Source organism: Phoxinus phoxinus, assembly GCF_949152265.1.
Source record: "Phoxinus phoxinus genome assembly, chromosome: 1".
NCBI classification, from domain to species: domain Eukaryota; kingdom Metazoa; phylum Chordata; class Actinopteri; order Cypriniformes; family Leuciscidae; genus Phoxinus; species Phoxinus phoxinus.
The window spans coordinates 41,748,298-41,766,075 of record NC_136876.1 but is presented as its reverse complement, the minus strand read 5'-3'; the positions used below and the strand labels follow the sequence as shown (position 1 = coordinate 41,766,075).

The following is a 17,778-nucleotide window of genomic DNA, read 5'->3' as shown; positions in this document are numbered from 1 at the left end:
TCCATGTTAATGGCTGAATAAAATTAAGTGGTACAGAAACCCAGCTGAGCAGCCCGTTCGAAGGGTTGCCTGCTTAGCTTCAGCGCTGATTGCACAAATGTCACTGTATTTCACCATGTGACCAATTATTTTTGAGGTCTCTTAGCATGAAATTTACATATTCTCCCGTCTGCTCTTTAAATAAGCGGTCAACATTCCCATTCAGCTCAATGGAGTGTGGATCTTTTTTGACATTTGTTTTGAGCCAGTCACCTGAGCTGTAAATGCATGAGTTTACAAATAATCAACAAAAGAAAAACCTGTTGCACACGATCTACTACACTGTAAAAAAAAAAATATTTTGTTGACTTAACTCATTATTTATCTTTTTGCATGGGTTTTTTGAGTTCAACTAACTTATTTAGAAAAGTGTACCTGACAAACTTGGAAAGGTTTGCAACATGCCTTCTGTTGTCTGACTGATACTTTGTAAGCAAGTAAAAGGCCTTTTAATATCATTGTAAAACATCCACCTTCAGGTTATGATACACGTCTTTTTGCTGTGAAATCTTTACTGATTGTTATAATGTATGCCTAAGAATAACTTTTATATTGTTAGTAATATTTGAGAATAATCAAAATATGATCCATCCGTCTTTTGAGGAACGTTTATTTGTTTATCTCTCAATTGTATTAGTATTGCACTGTATTACATGTTTAAAATCTACAGAGCGCCGATCAAAAAACTATGTATTTAAAGGTGTAGTAAGCGTTTTCTGAGTAGAAACACTGTTGATATTTGAAATCTACCAAACACACCCCTCCCTTTATGGTGTAAAGGCAGGGGTGTGTTTGTATTTGGGGTGTGTTTGGGAGGGGTGTATTTGCTCCGCCGCCAAAATGCACGAACATGAAGCAAAATAATGCTTTGGAAATGGAGCCTTTTCATGGGCTCTGATGATGCATTTCTCAACATCACAAAACTAGCACTTTTTGAAATATTTTCATAAAAAAATAATAATAAAAAAAATCAATAAAGCTTGGCAGAAAATTACAAAATAATTCATTAAAGCTGCTGCAAGGGTGTTTTTTTTAATAATATTTTTTTTAATAAAATGGCTGAGGAAGTCACAGCCAATTTGACATCTTTCTCTCTTCTTACTTCGGTAATCAGTCTCTATATATCTCTTTATCATGGATTTTTTTCTTTTGATTTTAGAGAAAATGCAAATAGAAAAATTATATTTGCTGTCGTCTATGATTCACCGCTATATCTGAGAACCCTGGAAATGTGAAAAGGGTCCATAAAGCAAAGAAGACCAATGAATGGCAAGAAACAAATTGAACATACAGTACACAAGAGTGTATACAAACAAGAGTTGTCAGTCACCAGCAGCAGCACAGCAGATCCAGACAAACAATGACATTCAAAACTCCTGTTATTAGAGCTAACATTACAACAACTGTTATCTCAGGTAGTGAAATAGCAAAACCAATGTTACTCACATATGGAGCAGAAACAACTCGGCGTCCTTTTTCAGGCCTTCCCGCTTATTTCCGGCACTGGCAAACTTTTCTAATATTAAAAGTATGGTAGACAATTTCAGAGAGGCTAGAAATTGGCTAGCATGATATCCCACCTTCTTCACAGCGCTCACTAAAGCTATGCCTCGTCCAAAGAACATGAACGCGTAGCTTCAACATGCAAAAGCATCACGAGAGGCGGCGTTAAACTACCCCATGTCTCAAAACACAAACTAATAATGAACATAAACAACTTGCAGAAGTTGCAGAACTCTTACTTGTACCACATGAGTGCTGCTGCAGATTCATTTCGGTTGATAGTGTTACCATAGAAACGCACATATCCGAATCTGAGGACGTGAACCGCTCTGAGGAGAACGTCACGGGTTGCCATCTCTTAATTTGCCAGCCTAAGGCACACCTGTGCAATAATCACGCTGTCTAATCAGCATCTTGATATGCCACACCTGTGAGGTGGATGGATTATATCGGCAAAGAAGTGCTCACTAACACAGATTTAAACAGATTTGTGAACAATATTTGAGAGAAATAGGCCTTTTGTGTACATTGAAAAAGTCTTAGATCTTTGAGTTCAGCTCATGAAAAATGGGGGCAAAAACAAGTGTTGCGTTTTTAAATTTGTTCAGTGTATGTATACATATATATAGACCACTTCTATTATTGATAGCTATCCTGATGTGAAGAGTTTAAAATCCACTTTCAACAGCATTTCTGCACATTTAAATATCATCTTACAAAGACATTGGTAGAGATCGTGACAACTGATATTTTTATGCATTTTATAAAAGTAGTTTGCTATACTGTTATATAACCTTCATTGACTTAAAGAATTCTTATTATCTGGCCATATAAATATCAGCATCTGCGCAAGATTGCTTATTTTTTCTTAGTTTAAGCCTCAGATTATGAGATATGTTCTCAGAGTACATGATGCATTAAAGATGATGCTCAACCAAATTTTTTAGCTTTTGTCTATAGCTTCAATAAACTGTTCAGGCTTTACAGGTATAACATAACTGAAGACTTCGGAAAACATCTTTTGTGTTAAGGAATAATAATTTTTTTTTTAAAAAGTCACGTAGGTTTGCATTGGAACAACATAAATGATGACTACTGAGGATTTTACTTGTTAAACTGGTTTATTAATTTATCTGTTTTCAATCTTACAGATCATCAGATTTTACAGGATTAGGTGGTGATGTCGAGAGATGAATTTTGAGGAACCGCTAATGTCACTAACATAAACAATTCCATGAAAAATGCTAACATTTGGATAAAAAAGGTCATGCATTTTAATCACACAACAAACCAGTAAAAAGCTGAGTTTCTCAAAAAAAGAAAAGCACATTACAAAACGAATCACAGTAAAATGAAGCATCTAGCACAATCCCCAGTGAGTGTACAAACACAGAGGCAATAAAAAAACCAAGCACATCCACCCAAACTTCAATGATGTTATAAGACTAGGCTTTTACGTACAATCCTGAGGGGTACTAGAGAAAAAAAAACAAAAAAAACAGACAATTTATCTGTCATCTCCAGCTAAAATATGAAAGGGCCGTCAGGAGAAGCCATTGGTGAGAATGGAGCGCCGGCTAACGGGACGAGTTGGAGCTGGAGCGGGAACGATGTCGTCTGCGACCCGGAGACCTGGAGCGAGAGCGTCTTCTCACCGGGGAGCGTCGCCGAGGAGAGCGAGACCTGTGGAAAGAACGAACTGTCAGCTTCGGCAAAGATAAATCACAGACGTGCATGCGCTTATTACCTGATAAGACACATAAAAGGCAGAAAGCCTGTCTAGTGCGAGGACGAATAAACAGAAACACGAGGTGAAAGGACAGATCCGACATTTAGAAACAGGTGCGAAGTGTGGACTAAAATTACATTTGGACCTGCAAGCATACCGTATAGATTGGTTGCCATCGACCTGCACAGAACACACAACATTAGGACTAAAAACACAGTTAAAAAGCCAACCTTCTCCTCATGCGAGGCGGCGTGCGGCGCCACATGGGAGGCGGAGGCGGCATCCGGCGCGGAGGGGACGGTCTTCTCATGGGAGGTCGAATCCTCTGGGGCAGGACAGCAGTGGCTGTGATTTCCTGACCGTCGATCTGACCTGAGGAAAGCAGCAGAGTGTGAGAAACCCAACTAACAAACCCATCTCCACTGATCAGACTCATTTTAGATTCAGCGACACTATTTAAGGGTTTTCGGGAACACTTTACAATCAGGTCTCATTTGTTAACATTGATTATTATTGCATTATCATTAGTTTAACAAATCTAATTGTTAATTGTTTGTTCATGTTAGTTCTAAGTGCATTTATAAATGTTAAATACAATCATTTGATTTTTAAAAAAATGTGTTAGTAAATGTTGTAGAAGTAATATTTGTTAGTTTATGTTGACTAATGTAGTTAACTAATGTTAACAAATGAAACATTGTAAAGTGTTACCATATATTATATTTTAAAATTACATTTTAATTTCTAAACTTTTTATAATATTGTTTTGCATTTGTCATTATTTATTATGTCTATGAAGTTCTTATTTTTATTTCAGTTTAACAAAATAAAAATGAGAAATTTTGCCTTGGCAACTTCCTGATTTTTTTTTATAATATATACATACACACATGCATATATATATAATATTGTATTTGTATGGTAACACTTTACAATATTCACTTTACAACATATTAGTTAACATGAATTTACAATAAACAATACTTCTATAGCATAAATATCTACATTTACTAATACCAACTAAATCAAAAGCTGTAACAATTAACATTAATGAACTGTGAACTAACATTAACAAACAACGAACAATTGTATTTTAATTAACATTAACAAAAGGTTAATGCTGTAAAAATATTGCTCATAGTTAGTTCATGTTAAAAATGCAGTAAGCAATTTTTGAGAAACAAACAAATAAACACACCCCTCCCTTCATTGCAAGAGTGGATGTCTCTTCACCATAACTGAAGCTAAGCAAAATAATGTTTCACGGAAAATAAAGATATGACGAACAAACAAGGAGAACAAACATTGAGGAGAAAGAACGCAACCTCTGCGTCTGTTTTCAGGCCTTCGGTCTCTCCAGCGCTAGAAAACTTTTCTATTAACACGGGTCCTAAAGCTCTTACCTGATCATAACCCTTTTTCTTCTAGTAATATTCCTTACTTCTTCAGATCTCCCTCTTTCTCCTCTCCCCATCATGAGTGGACACGCCCCCTACTGCTGATTGGCTACAAGTGTGTTGCGCTCGATCCTATTACACGTTTAACAGCGTTTCTCAGAAATTGCTTTCTGTACCTTTAACTAATGCTTTAATGTTAACATGAGACTTTATTGAAAAAAGTTTTACCATTTTAGTTAACTTATTTTATTTCATGTAACAAATATGTTTTATGGTTTTAGTTTATGATAATAACCCTACAAATTATGCAATTCAGTTGCTTTTTTACCTCCGTCCATGTGTTTCAGGGCTTTCTGGGCGTCATCTGGAGACTCATATTCCACATAAGCGTAACCCTTTGTCAAATTAAGGTGCAAACGGTCTGGAGGCATGTCAATCATCTTGATCTTGCCATACGTTGCAAAGATCTCTTGAATATGTTCCTATAGGAAGCACAAAGCATTATAGAAGTAGCAATTTTCAGGAATGCATATCTAAATTCAACACTTAAAAACATTTAAATAAATAATAATAATAGCATGCAGTCATTTTCATACTTTTTGTAATATAAACATCTACTTGAATTACACAATATATTTAATTGCTTTTGATATTTTTCAATTTCTGAACGTCTTGAATACTTAGGCTAATGCTTCTGTTAAATCCCTGAAAAAGTTTTCTGAAATGTTTAAATATGCAAATGTGGCCAATTACATTTGCATAAGTTTTAGAAATCTGACCATTGGATAAAGTCAGTTTCAAAATTCATGTTTAATTTAGTTGACAGTCAAAGGTTTTCACAGAGGGGATTTTGGATATCACTTTTTATCACTCATCAATAAGAAAACGCTGTCTAAATCCAGAAAGAAAATTAAAAAGATGATCATGTTTTATGAATAGTGTTATATAAATCAGACAAATGATATAAAGAAACCCAGTAAAAACTTTCAGAATATCGACGAGAATAAAACTGTAAAGTTTGATGTATAAGTGCTGCTGAACTGGAGGCGGAGATTTCTGACAAAATCATTTTGAGAAAACAGCCTTTAAAGATATGCATCGTAAATTAAATCTACAGACGCAAATTGATAATCTGAATCTATATCTAATCTAAAAAAAAAGACAAATAAACAAAATAACATGCACACTAGAGGTTCTGACAAAATGTCCATTGCTTTATTCTTTACAAAATATATTAGTTTGAATGAAATAATGAAAAAAATAATTTGAATGGAGTCAGTGTCTCATTCATAAAGACTTGTTTCATTATTGGATGAATCAGCGTTTGTGAATAAATCTTTAAAATGAACAAATCAGTGACAAACATTTATTTTCAACACTCACTCGTCGCCACCTCCTGGCGTAATTGATCACTACTGTAGTCATCGGTGTTTATACCCAAACTATAAACTTATCCCAGTACACTTTTATCCAGTTATTTAAATGTTTGTAACACATAAATAACGATAATGTGTGGTTGAAAAGACAGTTTGTGGAGCGGTTTTATACTGTACATTTACATGGTAGCAGATTTGAATGCTGCAGTGTGATGATTGTACTTTCAACTGTGAACTAAAGTTTAAACGGTTTCACATCTCAAGTGTTAGCAGCACGAGTTTTGTTGCTGCCATATAATTTAAAGCGTAACAGTCGCCAAAATCTACCCGAGTCAAACTTTCGTGTAAAAGCATAATTAGAATGGAAACGCCACTTTTAAGATTGACCGTATTTTCGTTTTAGGTCAAAATGCCTTTTGAATGGGAGTGCTAGGGGCACTACTATGATAGCATCAAAATCGCCATTTCTAAAACACTAAGAAGGCTCGACACAACATCAAACTGTGCTTGAAGTATCACCAGGGGCTCTACACATTGACTACATTGTTTGTGTACACAAAGTTTACTAAAAAGAAAGGTTTTGTTCGACTCACTTTATCAGTGTGTGTTTCCGGTGGCTGGAATTTTGTCAGTCAAAAGTAGTCGATCTGCGAATGCATTCTAATTATGCTTTTACACGAAAGTTTGACTCGGGTAGATTAACAAAAAGAGCCTAGGATCAATTTTGGCGACCGTTACCCTTTAATGAGAGCATTCACATAGGAAAAATGACGACCGACCCTCTCATTCATTAACATGGGCAGCGACAACATGCGCTCCGCTCACGCGTGCGATGTGAAACAGGCGTTAGACACATCGTTGTCATTTAGGAATAAGATCGCGTGGGTGTTTGAATCGAGATCGGGAGCTTTTAACGATTAATCGTGCAGCTCTACAGTGATCTTCAACTGTACCTTGGTTACGTTCCTGGTGAGTCTTCCCAGATAAAGCTTGGTGGGTTTGGGGCTCGGGCTCCTCCTCTTCCTCTCCTTCTCATCAGTCCGTTTTTGTGATTTGGACCTGGTTAAAAGCGCAAACCCGCGTTCAGCAAGTGAAAATGGCACAACCAGGCATTAACTGGTTAACATCACATGAATGCCAAAAAGCCAGGAACCTACTTTGATCGTGAGCGGCGCCGATTGTCATGGCGACGGCGGCCTGGACTGGGAGACCCAGAGGACCCAGATGAACTAGAGGAACGAGAGGAACTTGACGAGCCGGAGCGGCTGGTACCAGAAGAGGAGCTGGACCCGCTGGACGATCCCGAACTGGATCCGGAGCTGCTGCTGGAGCTGGAACTGGACCTGGATCTGAAGCCGGATGAAAAACGCATTATTAGACGCATTTAACCCTATACACCTGAAGTGTACCACACAGTAACTTCATGAAACATGCTCAGTTTGTGAAAATTGCACAGCATTATTTACAGCGGATTCTCGTGATTAAAAAAGAGCCCAAATTCACCATAAACCATCACTTGGATCTAAAGATGTTCTCTCATGGAATTATAACATAAAACTCCACAAGCGCACAAGTAGCGAAGTAAAAACAAATGTAGCTTTCACGTGGCGTTTGAGCTTGTAAGTTCATTACACATGTATTGATTGCAGAAAATGACAAATCATTACCAAGTGGATGCTCCTGATTGAAATGAGTCCAAAATCAACATAATTCATTGCAATTGTATAAATGCCTTGCGGGTGTCAAGGGCTTTGTTTAGGGTACTTTGGTTCCAAATGCTGTCACTTTTGATTACTTTGTTATTACCACACAATCTGATCCAGATGCAGGGGAACTTAAAAAAGAAAGAAAGAATTGTTCTCCTACCTTTTTTCCTTCCTGAGTTATTGCATGTCAAATAAGAAAGATATGTGAAATTACAATAAAAATAAAAAAAACTTTGTCTATTATCAGCAGTTTCTAACCGTGCGTTCATACCGCCGCTGGCGAGAGCGGCAAAATTCACTCTCGCCGCCCTGCCAACGCCGCCGTGGAAAGATTCGTGGACGCTCTGATGTAGATCGAATGCTTGGTCTTTTTTAAAACTATTTAAAGGGGCCGCAAAGCAAACAAGCAGGTCAATTGTTATTTTTGCAGAAAATTAATCGGTGGAAAGAACTTAATTATAGTGACATGTTTGCTAACGAAAACGTTGTTCATGGTTAAGTGCTATTCTAATGTGCATTCCTGCTGAAAAACAAGCGTTCTAGCGCAAAAATCTTGCCTATTAATAGTGTTGCGCGCCTTCTTATCAAATTAAAATGATCAACCTCTCCTCTGTTTTGCTTGGGAACTAATGTGGTCGGAACCAAAGTGTACACTGCGTTCCCTGGAATCCTCTCAAACGGAGCACTTCTACATACCGATTGGTTGCCGCCGAACCGCGTCATAGCTCATTACCATAAAGTTGACCTGACTTCAACTCTCCTCGCCGCGCCGGAGCTCGCCGCCGGCTCTCATTGAAAATTAATGACTTCCGGCCACTTTGACGCTCTCGTCGGCGGCGGTGTGAACGCACAGAAAGCATAAGAAAATCCAAATATAATTATTTTTCCCCCTTAAAATGTAAAAAGTTTTCTATCAAACAATACCTACCTTTTAACTCTCCTTGCTAGAGTTTGAGTTATGAGTCTTTACCTTTTGTGCATGTCACTCCTCTAAAAAAAATGCCTTTTAACGCATCAATCAATAACTACGCTTACATGCGACTATTTCCAATAATAAGAGTAATGATTTAATCATGCATGACGCAAAAAAATTGATTTGCTCCTATTTACACGCAATTTTCATTATTCTGATTATTCACTAAGAATCGTGGTTATTTTTTAAATCACCATGATTCACATACTTTAGTGCACACACAGCATACATGAACCCACATACAGTAGGTGTGTTTTGATCTATAGATGTAAGGATACTGAAGTGAATTGCAAAACATTTCTGTGGATGTATTCAATTGGATCTTTTCGGTGACGTGCCTAAATGTCTTCATTTCGATGTTTGTGACCATCAACACGGCATTATACTCATGTAGCACAACTTTGTAAACATGAAATCAGTTTCTTCAGCACCCCCAAAATGTGATTCCCTCTTTATCACTAAGTTCACAAACCTGCGCATGAGTCGCAACATCCTCCGCTTTGGTCGGAGTGGAATATATGACTTTAAAGTGTTTACATGCCTGTTTATTGCTATTTAAATCAGCACATATTGATTACAACAATTCAGTTTTCTACCATTATGAGCTTAATCGCATCAATTTGATCTAAGTATTGTGTTTTTACGTGGTATAGTTTGATAGCAATATTGCCTAAATCTCATTATAATGATATTAAGAAACCGTTATTGACCTGCTGCTGCTGCTCCCGGTGGAGTTACTGCGCCGCTTCCGGATCTTGTCTCTGCCTCTCTCCTTGTCCTTGTCCTTCTCCGCTCCCTCTTTCCCAGCTGGCTTCTCCTTTACTCGTTCCCTGGGTTTGTCCTCTGAACGCTCCCTGCGCTTGGTTGGTGATGGTGCCCTGTGTGAAGAAAGAAAAACAATAGGAAAAATGCTGATAAACTATATATTTTTTTCCCATAGCCGTGTCTCATAAACTAGTGAGCTGTCGCAGTCATAGTGATGTAATACAGTTTCACTCGGTTCAAAGCTTTAATGTGTTTTTCATGCCATATCACACCTTTTTGCACATGATACTAAAAGCCAATAGCTGGAGGGGGAAAAGGATGCTTATTTAATAACACTTTATAGGGGACATTAGGCATTAGGACATTGGCAGCGAATGTACAATGTGAAGCAGAGTTCTTAAAGGGACAGTTCACCCAAAACTGAATATTCTGTCATCATTTACACGTGGCAATCCAAACCCGGAAGACTTCAGTTCATCTTCAGAACACAAACGAAGATCTTTTTGATGAAATCTGAGTTTTTGGTCCCTCCATTGACAGCAACGCAACTATCACTTTAAAGCCCCAGAAAGGTAGGAAAGTAATCCTTGAGACTCCATTGGTTTGACCTAAATTTTATGAAGCGACGCGAGTGCTTTGTTTGCACATAAAAAAAAACTATTTACCATTTACCTTTATTTACAAAATATTAATCTCCAAAGCACATTCATGAGATCAGCATGAGGCTTGCGTGTTTTGTTGACGGGAGAGCATAAATTGATGCGTGAGCGCACGTTGAAGATTATTTGTTTTGTAAATAAAGCGATAAAATGTTGTTTATGCCCAAACAAAGCACTTGCATTGCTTCATAAACATGACATTAAACCACTGGACTGGAGTCACATGAATTACTTTATTGATGTATTTACTGCCTTGCTGGGGCTTGAAAGTGGTATTTTCGTAGCTGTCAATGGAGGGACAGAAAGCTCTCAGATTTAATTAAAAAAGTATCTTCATTTGTGTTTTGAAGATGAATGAAAGTATGGCGTTTTTTAAGCAAGAATTTTCAATTTTGGGGTTACTAACACTTTAAAACTCCATTTATCAGTGACAGAAATATTATTGATAACCACAACAAGCTCTTCAAGAAAGTTAATTAGATGCAACAAACTGAGATAATTGTGAACATTACAACTTCTTACTGATTTAATTACTGAACATAATTATGATGCTCAAAACCATTTTCTAGATTTTAGTCAATACAATGTCTAAAGAATTTAACAAAATGTTGTATACTATCAGATGTATATGCATTCATATAACTTAGCCTATGTAAGGTTATTGCACAATTTCGTGATTTTATTCATAAGATCCTTATCCGTAAGATCAAAAGTTAGTTTAAGATTATTTCACTATAATTATCATTAGATTGCTGAGAATAAGCCAAAAAGAACCGTTCAATTCAAGTAGAAAGTGATACTCTGAAATATAAAACATTTATCTTACGTTACCATCAAGGACATTAAATGTGCAAACTGACAAACGCACTACCAAATCATGCCTTAAAAGTATACAACTCGATATTGTTTTACATATATTTAACACAAATCAGACACATTTGAGGGAGGCTTTGTTTTTTAAAAACAATGATCAACTACGTATATTGATTCTCTTCATTCAACGCGGTGAGCTAATGCTAACCCCGCCAATATTAACCCAATATATGCAAAATATTGACGATTGATAAGAAACGAGGCTAGTATCTTTCTGCGTACACACACAAACACATTTACGAGACACAAAACCGGTCGTAAGTGATAAACATTGATCACAATAAACATTCAGACTTACATGATAAATGAGCAGCGCGCGACAAATGCAACGCCGAGAGCTCAACAACTGTCGCGTCTTAACGACGTTTACGTGAGGGCGCAGGCGTGATGACGCTATCCCTGCGACAGCGACAGTGTGAAGGAGGCGGGGCGTGTGTGAATGCAATGATCATAAAGTAAAACACAAATGTGTGCGTTTCATCGACACTTACAGTTATTGTGTTGACATTATCATTATCAGATGCACGTTACGGATATGGATACGAGCGTCGTCATGTGACTTTATAATGGAGCATATCGTCGCTTCAAACATAAATAACTGAAGAGCAAAGTCGCAGTAGGTGAGAAATGCTTGATTTCTATTGTGTTGTGAGTGCACGAGATCCCTACGCAGGGTCCCTACATGAATCCGAACCTGTTCCCTGCTTGGTGGTGTTTAGAAAATGACAGGGGCTAAACATTTTGAAAAAAACAGCTTAAACCAGCTGTGGAGGTGGTGGTCAGCTGCTCATGCTGGTGTGTTTTGATTGTTTGGCAGGGTTTAAGGCTTATTATACTGGCAGTCCAGCTAAACATTTTGGAACATTTATTTTGGATATATATACATATATTGTTTTAAGTATGTAGTGCATTATATACTACAAAGTATAGTAGTCTTTCATTCTTTTTTTTTAATTTTAAGAGAAACACAAATTGCATTCAATACAAGAGGCGTAGACCAAAAGAAGGAAAAATGAATGTGTGTGTGTGTGTATATATATACATACATATTGTGGCCATCTGCACAGGCTCAAACTAATAAATAATAACCTTCTGAACACAATAAATAGATGTATCTGAGTACACAATTAGCACAGGGTATTAACAAAATATTATAGTAAATCATATTTATCAAATAAACTAAATCCCCCTTTTTTTAATACCAAAAAAAAAGGTGTTGTGTTGTAGTTGTCGATGCAGTTCTCCTCTGGCCAACAAACGAACAGTGTATGATTATGATTCAGGCAGCAATACAGGTCAGAGGTCAAATATTCCTCCAGTTCCTTCTGCTTGAAGATCGAGTCATCACGCCGATATGGAGATGAAGCTGGCCATAGGTCTGTGCCGAGGTCCTGTCTGGTCAACTTATTCAACATTACAACAGGGCCATAGACACAAAATAACAGGTTTATTAAAACATTATAATACATAATATTTATCAACTAGGCCTACATCCAACGAAATCTTAGTTTATTATTTCTAGTTTATATCCTAGTCTGTTGACTGTCAGTGTCCCGCTTTTTTCCCTATCACATATTTTAGTAATCATCATAAATTAGAAATCATTCGAAAGCTTAAACAATAGGTGTGTAACGATACCCTCATGTCATGTCACGATTCGATACATTTCACGATACTGATACAACATTGTTGTGATACTCCAAGACATATGGCGAAAGGTTAACAAAAAATGTACTGTTGATTAAAATGCTAAATTTGGTGTTACATTGTGGGTGTAAAGGAAATGGTGACACCAGAATAAAAATATTCATGATTCTGAAACTGAAAATACAGAATTATTTTAGACGAATAGGCTTGCACTCTGTCACTTGCTAGATATATTTAAAATAATAACTTCTTAGGCAGAAATAAAGTTGCACTGGTGAGTAAGGTAGGACACTTTTTTTTACTGGTAACATCAGACATTTGGCATTATCAGGACCCACACATATTTCCCCACTTCATTATTATTGAATATATTCAACATCATCATCATATATAGTAATTTAATGTAGTACTGACACTAAAACTCTGGAAACGTGACATTTTTCACACACAGTAATTTTCATTTTGGGTGAACTATACACGATACATATTGATACATTTTTGTATTGCAATATATTGTGACAAGATATATTGTTACACCCTTTATTAAACACTCAAAATTCCTCTTATGAAAACATTTTGAAATTGGACATTGCATTACCATGAAAATGGTATTTTAGAACCTTATAGTGGGCTTACTTTTTATGATAACTTAAAATGTGGAACACAACTTTTAGAATCCAAATAATGTTGTAAAATATATATATATATATATTGGACAGAATCTTTTTTTTTTTTTAGTTCAGTACATGTGCTTTACAGTAAACTTAAACTTTGATGGCTAATTTTTTTTGATGATTTCAATTCTGCAATAATCTGCTGTGCGTCTTTAAAAAAAAAAAAAAGGGCCAACCTTAATTACAACCATTTAGGTTGACATCTATGCTAAAAAAGGGAGGTGACTGTTAACATGTACATTTTTGACAGGGCTTATTTGTTATTATTGTACCAAGCAATTTTTAAAGACTACACACATTTGTGGACGTAATATTTAATTCCGAACATAACCATGTTTTTGCATTAATTTCAGGATCCCGCTTTTTAGTGTGTCGTTACTGTGTTGTCCAGCATGGGCCGACTGGACGACGCCGCCAAGCGCAAGGTGGTGGAGCTGCGGGAGGCGGGTTTGAGCTTCCGGAAGATCAAAGCCGTGCTGGAGCTGGAGAACATCAAGGTGTCTGCGCAGGCCATATACCTTTTCCTGAAGGAGTTTCAAGGCAGAGCTCGGAAGGACGACGGAGCCGCCAGGAACAGCGGCCACACGGGGCCGACGGCAGGCTCTGAGGCGCGCCGGGTCGGCTGGAGCGATCAGCAGCTGAGGAACCTCCTCAGAGAAGCTTCCAGAGTCGCTGCTTCCCAGCAGGCCGGGTCCTCCTCGGATGCGAGAGGAGGACAGTCTTCCGGGACGTGTCCGGCAGGCAGGAGGGAGGCTCAGGGTGGGGAGAAAGACGAGGACATCCGGATTGTCAGCGTGACCTCGTTGGCACAGGGATCGCAGAATGCCGGGATCCAAGGGCCGCCGCGCTCGGGAGTCGGGACGGGAGCGATGAGTGTCGCTTCTTTTGTTAGACGACGACACACACCTTCGCCTGCCAATCCTGTGCTAGTGGCTCGCAAACGGCTCCTGGATAAGGCTTTGCTCCACAGAGCGCGGGTGGGTGGCTAACATATACAAAAAGATTTGTTTTTTTTATTTTTTATAATTTAATACTTTATTTAGCAAGGATGCATTAAATTGATGAAAAGGTTCAGACATTATAATGTTGCAAAGGTGGTTCTTTTGAACTTTCTATTCATCATAGAATCCTGAAAAATAAACTGTATCAGAGTTTCCACCAAAATATTCAGTTTTCAACATTGATAATAATGAGAAATGTTTCTTGAGCATCAAATCATCATATTAGAATGATTCCTGAATGATCATGTGACACTGGAGTAATGATGCTGAAAATTCAGCTTTGATCACAGGAATAAATGACATTTTACAATACATTAAAATGGAAAACGTTTATTTAAAATTGTGATATTTCACAATATTACTGTTTTTTTCTGTTTTTTGTTTTTTTTGGTCATATGTATTAGGCTCTTTTTGGTGTGCATAAGATACCTCTTTCAAACACATTAAAAAACATTTGAATTGTGTGTGTATATATATATATATATATATATATATATATATATGTATATATGTATGTGTGTGTGTGTGTGTGTGTGCATTGTGACTTTATTGACAATTAAGCACATTTCATCTCTAATCCGCATGACTTTAATGCAAAAAAAAACAAAAAAACAATTTCATTACAAAATTACATTACAGCAATGTGAAAAAATTTAAACAAATAAATTGTAATGTATTTATGCACCATAGTATATTTGTTGCCTTTTAATGGTATTGTTTAAAATTATTTAAAAGGGTTGTAATTTATGGTTCTTTACAGTAAAAACGACAGTCAATAAAAAAAGTAACATGTGCACATTAAAGGGGGCATGTGCTTATTTTTCATAAAAAACACAATACCAAATATATGTGACCCTGGATCACAAAACCAGTCATAAGTCACACGGGTATATTTGTGGAATTAGCCAACAATACATTATATGGGTCAAAATTATAGATTTTTCTTTTATGCCAAAAATCATTAGGATATTAAGTAAAGATCTTGTTCAGTGAAGATATTTTGTACATTTCCTACCTATTTTTGTGAGTGAATGCAGCACAATCGTGAACATAAATGGACAACTTTAAAGGCGATTTTCTCAATGTTTCGATTTCTTTACACCCTCAGATTCCAGATTTTCAAATAGTTGTATCTCGGCCAAATATTGTCCTATCCTATCAAATCATACATCAATGGAAAGCTTATTTATTCAGTTTTCAGATGATGTATAATCTCAATAAAAGATTTGTGGTCCAGGGTCACACACACACATATATATATATTTGTGATGATATTTTTTGCCTTAACTAATCCTCGTGTTTTGTGAAGGTAAGAGACAGCATTCCTCAGACCGGCCAGCAGGTGTCGGTGTCGGTGAGACGAGATCCGTCCTGCTTCTCTGGTCCTGATGGGAGAAAGCTTGTGTTACCACAGACAGCTTCTTATGACCTCACTACAGCCAGACCTCCAAACATGGTGAGTTATGAATCATCATCATAAATCCAGTACTACGATTCGAGAAAGACAAACAAATTGTTTTGTACAACCAATAATAATTAGGTTTTGGTGAAGTGTCCCATTACCAATATGCAAAACCATTTTGACATAATTGAACAAAAGTGTACATTTAAGAATTGTATGTTACTACTACTACTAATCATTATTATTATTATAACTGAACCTTGGTTCTGGCTGATCACTATTTCTTCCCCATATATATGATGGATGGCTTAATTAAATCTTTATTTCTCAGAGATTATTGCACCAAGGAGCCAGTCCTCACAGGAGATGGATGAACCAGCGCGTGGGTGTTCCTGTTCGCGCTCCTCAACACCCTCCACGTGTCGACATCCGCCTCCCCGACCCGGCCACCTCTGGGGCGACATCCCAGAATGCACGGGTCCAAAGCATGACCAACCAGCCTTCCCCTCCTCCTCCTCCTGCCCAGCGGAGCGTCCTGGACCCTGCCGCCGTGAGCACCCTGCAGGAGCAGATCCAGTCGTTGGGCTCAGAGCTGAGGAGTTTGGGCCTGGCGTTGAGGATGATGGTAGACCAACAAGGCCGACTGGAGAGAGAACAAGCCCAGCAGACTCAAGTCCAGAAGCAGATCCTCAGCACCCTGCAGGATTTCACATCCAAATTCGACCCTCTGCAGCCCACATGCGCTCCAGCGTCGTGTTCGCTGGCCTCTTCGGCACCGTTCAGCCAGACCGCGACCAGCCAGGGCGCCTACGCTCAGTGCAGCCAAGCCCAGACGCGCTACAACGAGATCCACGATTCCGGTCTCGAGAGCATCGAGGTGTTCTCTCTGGACCAGCTCAGCCCACCCACCATGAACGGGTTTCAGCAGTGCCCGACCTCCAGCGGGCCCCCGTTCACCCACGCTCAAACACGCACGTCGACGTTCACTCAGTCCCACACGCAAACATACTCGCCCAGCACACTCCCGTATCCACAGCCACACACAGACTCCTTTACAGGGATGGATAGTAAATCAGGAGACATGCCCTCCACCAGTGCAGAGGGATCATTCCAGGCGTGCAGCCCTCCTAACCAGTCCTCTAGTCTTCCGGTTTCACCGCACGAGCCCGAGCTGAACATTATCAAGGTGGAGAACGTCTGAGAAATGGCTGAAACCTGGACTTCAGTATCCAAATGCTTTGGGCTACGGTGCATTTTATTTTACTTTATTGTACGCTTTTTAGGTTACCAGAGAAACTCACATCACCAAGAAACTTATACCAAGTTTAAAGGAGTCATGACCTGTAATTTTCACTTTTCCACGAGAATCAATGTATGTTATGATTGCCTAACGATTATACACTGGCCGGGAAGCTGATATTTAAAAGTGAAGCATTTGTTTACCCCTGGGTTCGTAAACCAGCCCACGTGCACGTGCACTCAAATACGAGATTTTAATTTCTGCCCCAACTTGACGTCAAGACGGGGCAGGATATCCCATATATGGACACCGCAGACCTATGCTGCAGGAAGCCCGCCCTGCCCCTCTCCCCCTCTCATATTCAGTCGCGAAAGATGCAGAAACGTTGTGCACACGTGAGTTGCTCTGTTGTTGACTGCCAGAATCAACATGTAACTTTAATGTGTTTTCTCTCCCGAGAACGGACCAAGCTGTCAGGGACCAGTGGATTACATTAATTTTTAATGACGCGGTTCCTACAACCCTTCCCACTGGCTTAACGTTAGGTGTCTGTGCTAATCATTTTACGCCGGAATCGTTCACAAATTTGAATGTCTAAAAAACCACAACGTGAAACAAGGCAAAAACACCACATGATAGCAAACGTTGATCTCAATAACCACTGTAAGCTGATAAAAAAAAGTAGACTACATCTCCGTTAATGTAATCTTCATTGAATAAAGGGTATAATGTATGTCTCAGTCAAAATGATTGTCTTAACCATTCAGAGACATCTTGATGTAGACGTCCTTCCA

General features: G+C 38.3%; 2 protein-coding genes across 2 annotated transcripts; one reads left to right on the top strand and one right to left on the bottom strand.

The window, feature by feature from the left end:
• Window positions 1-2,628: 2,628 nt before the first annotated feature.
• Window positions 2,629-11,455, bottom strand: rnps1 (RNA binding protein S1, serine-rich domain). Its single transcript, XM_079592609.1, has 7 exons — window positions 11,319-11,455; window positions 9,434-9,601; window positions 7,202-7,393; window positions 6,998-7,103; window positions 4,997-5,150; window positions 3,502-3,643; window positions 2,629-3,225 (listed from the first exon to the last, which is right to left on the bottom strand). Coding segments are annotated over exons 1-7 (870 nt in total). The 5' UTR covers window positions 11,321-11,455; the 3' UTR covers window positions 2,629-3,119.
• Window positions 11,433-17,049, top strand: LOC306987879 (uncharacterized protein). The gene is made up of 4 exons (XM_079592495.1): window positions 11,433-11,640; window positions 13,695-14,318; window positions 15,652-15,798; window positions 16,076-17,049. The coding sequence occupies exons 2-4, from the start codon at window positions 13,734-13,736 to the stop codon at window positions 16,943-16,945; spliced, it is 1,602 nt and encodes a 533-aa protein (XP_079448621.1). The 5' UTR covers window positions 11,433-11,640; window positions 13,695-13,733; the 3' UTR covers window positions 16,946-17,049.
• The last annotated feature ends 729 nt before the right edge of the window (window positions 17,050-17,778 follow it).

What these genes read in the sequence shown, in the direction of transcription:
- LOC306987879 (XM_079592495.1), top strand. Translation starts at nt 13,734, where the DNA reads ATGGGCCGACTGGACGACGCCGCCAAGCGCAAGGTGGTGGAGCTGCGG. An exon ending in CTTTGCTCCACAGAGCGCGG is followed by an intron (nt 14,319 to 15,651) that starts GTGGGTGGCTAA and finishes TGTTTTGTGAAG; the next exon opens with GTAAGAGACAGCATTCCTCA. An exon ending in CAGCCAGACCTCCAAACATG is followed by an intron (nt 15,799 to 16,075) that starts GTGAGTTATGAA and finishes TTTATTTCTCAG; the next exon opens with AGATTATTGCACCAAGGAGC.
- rnps1 (XM_079592609.1), bottom strand. An exon ending in ACCGGGAGCAGCAGCAGCAG is followed by an intron (nt 7,394 to 9,433) that starts GTCAATAACGGT and finishes ATCCGGCTTCAG; the next exon opens with ATCCAGGTCCAGTTCCAGCT. An exon ending in CCGCCTCGCATGAGGAGAAG is followed by an intron (nt 3,226 to 3,501) that starts GTTGGCTTTTTA and finishes TTCTTTCCACAG; the next exon opens with GTCTCGCTCTCCTCGGCGAC.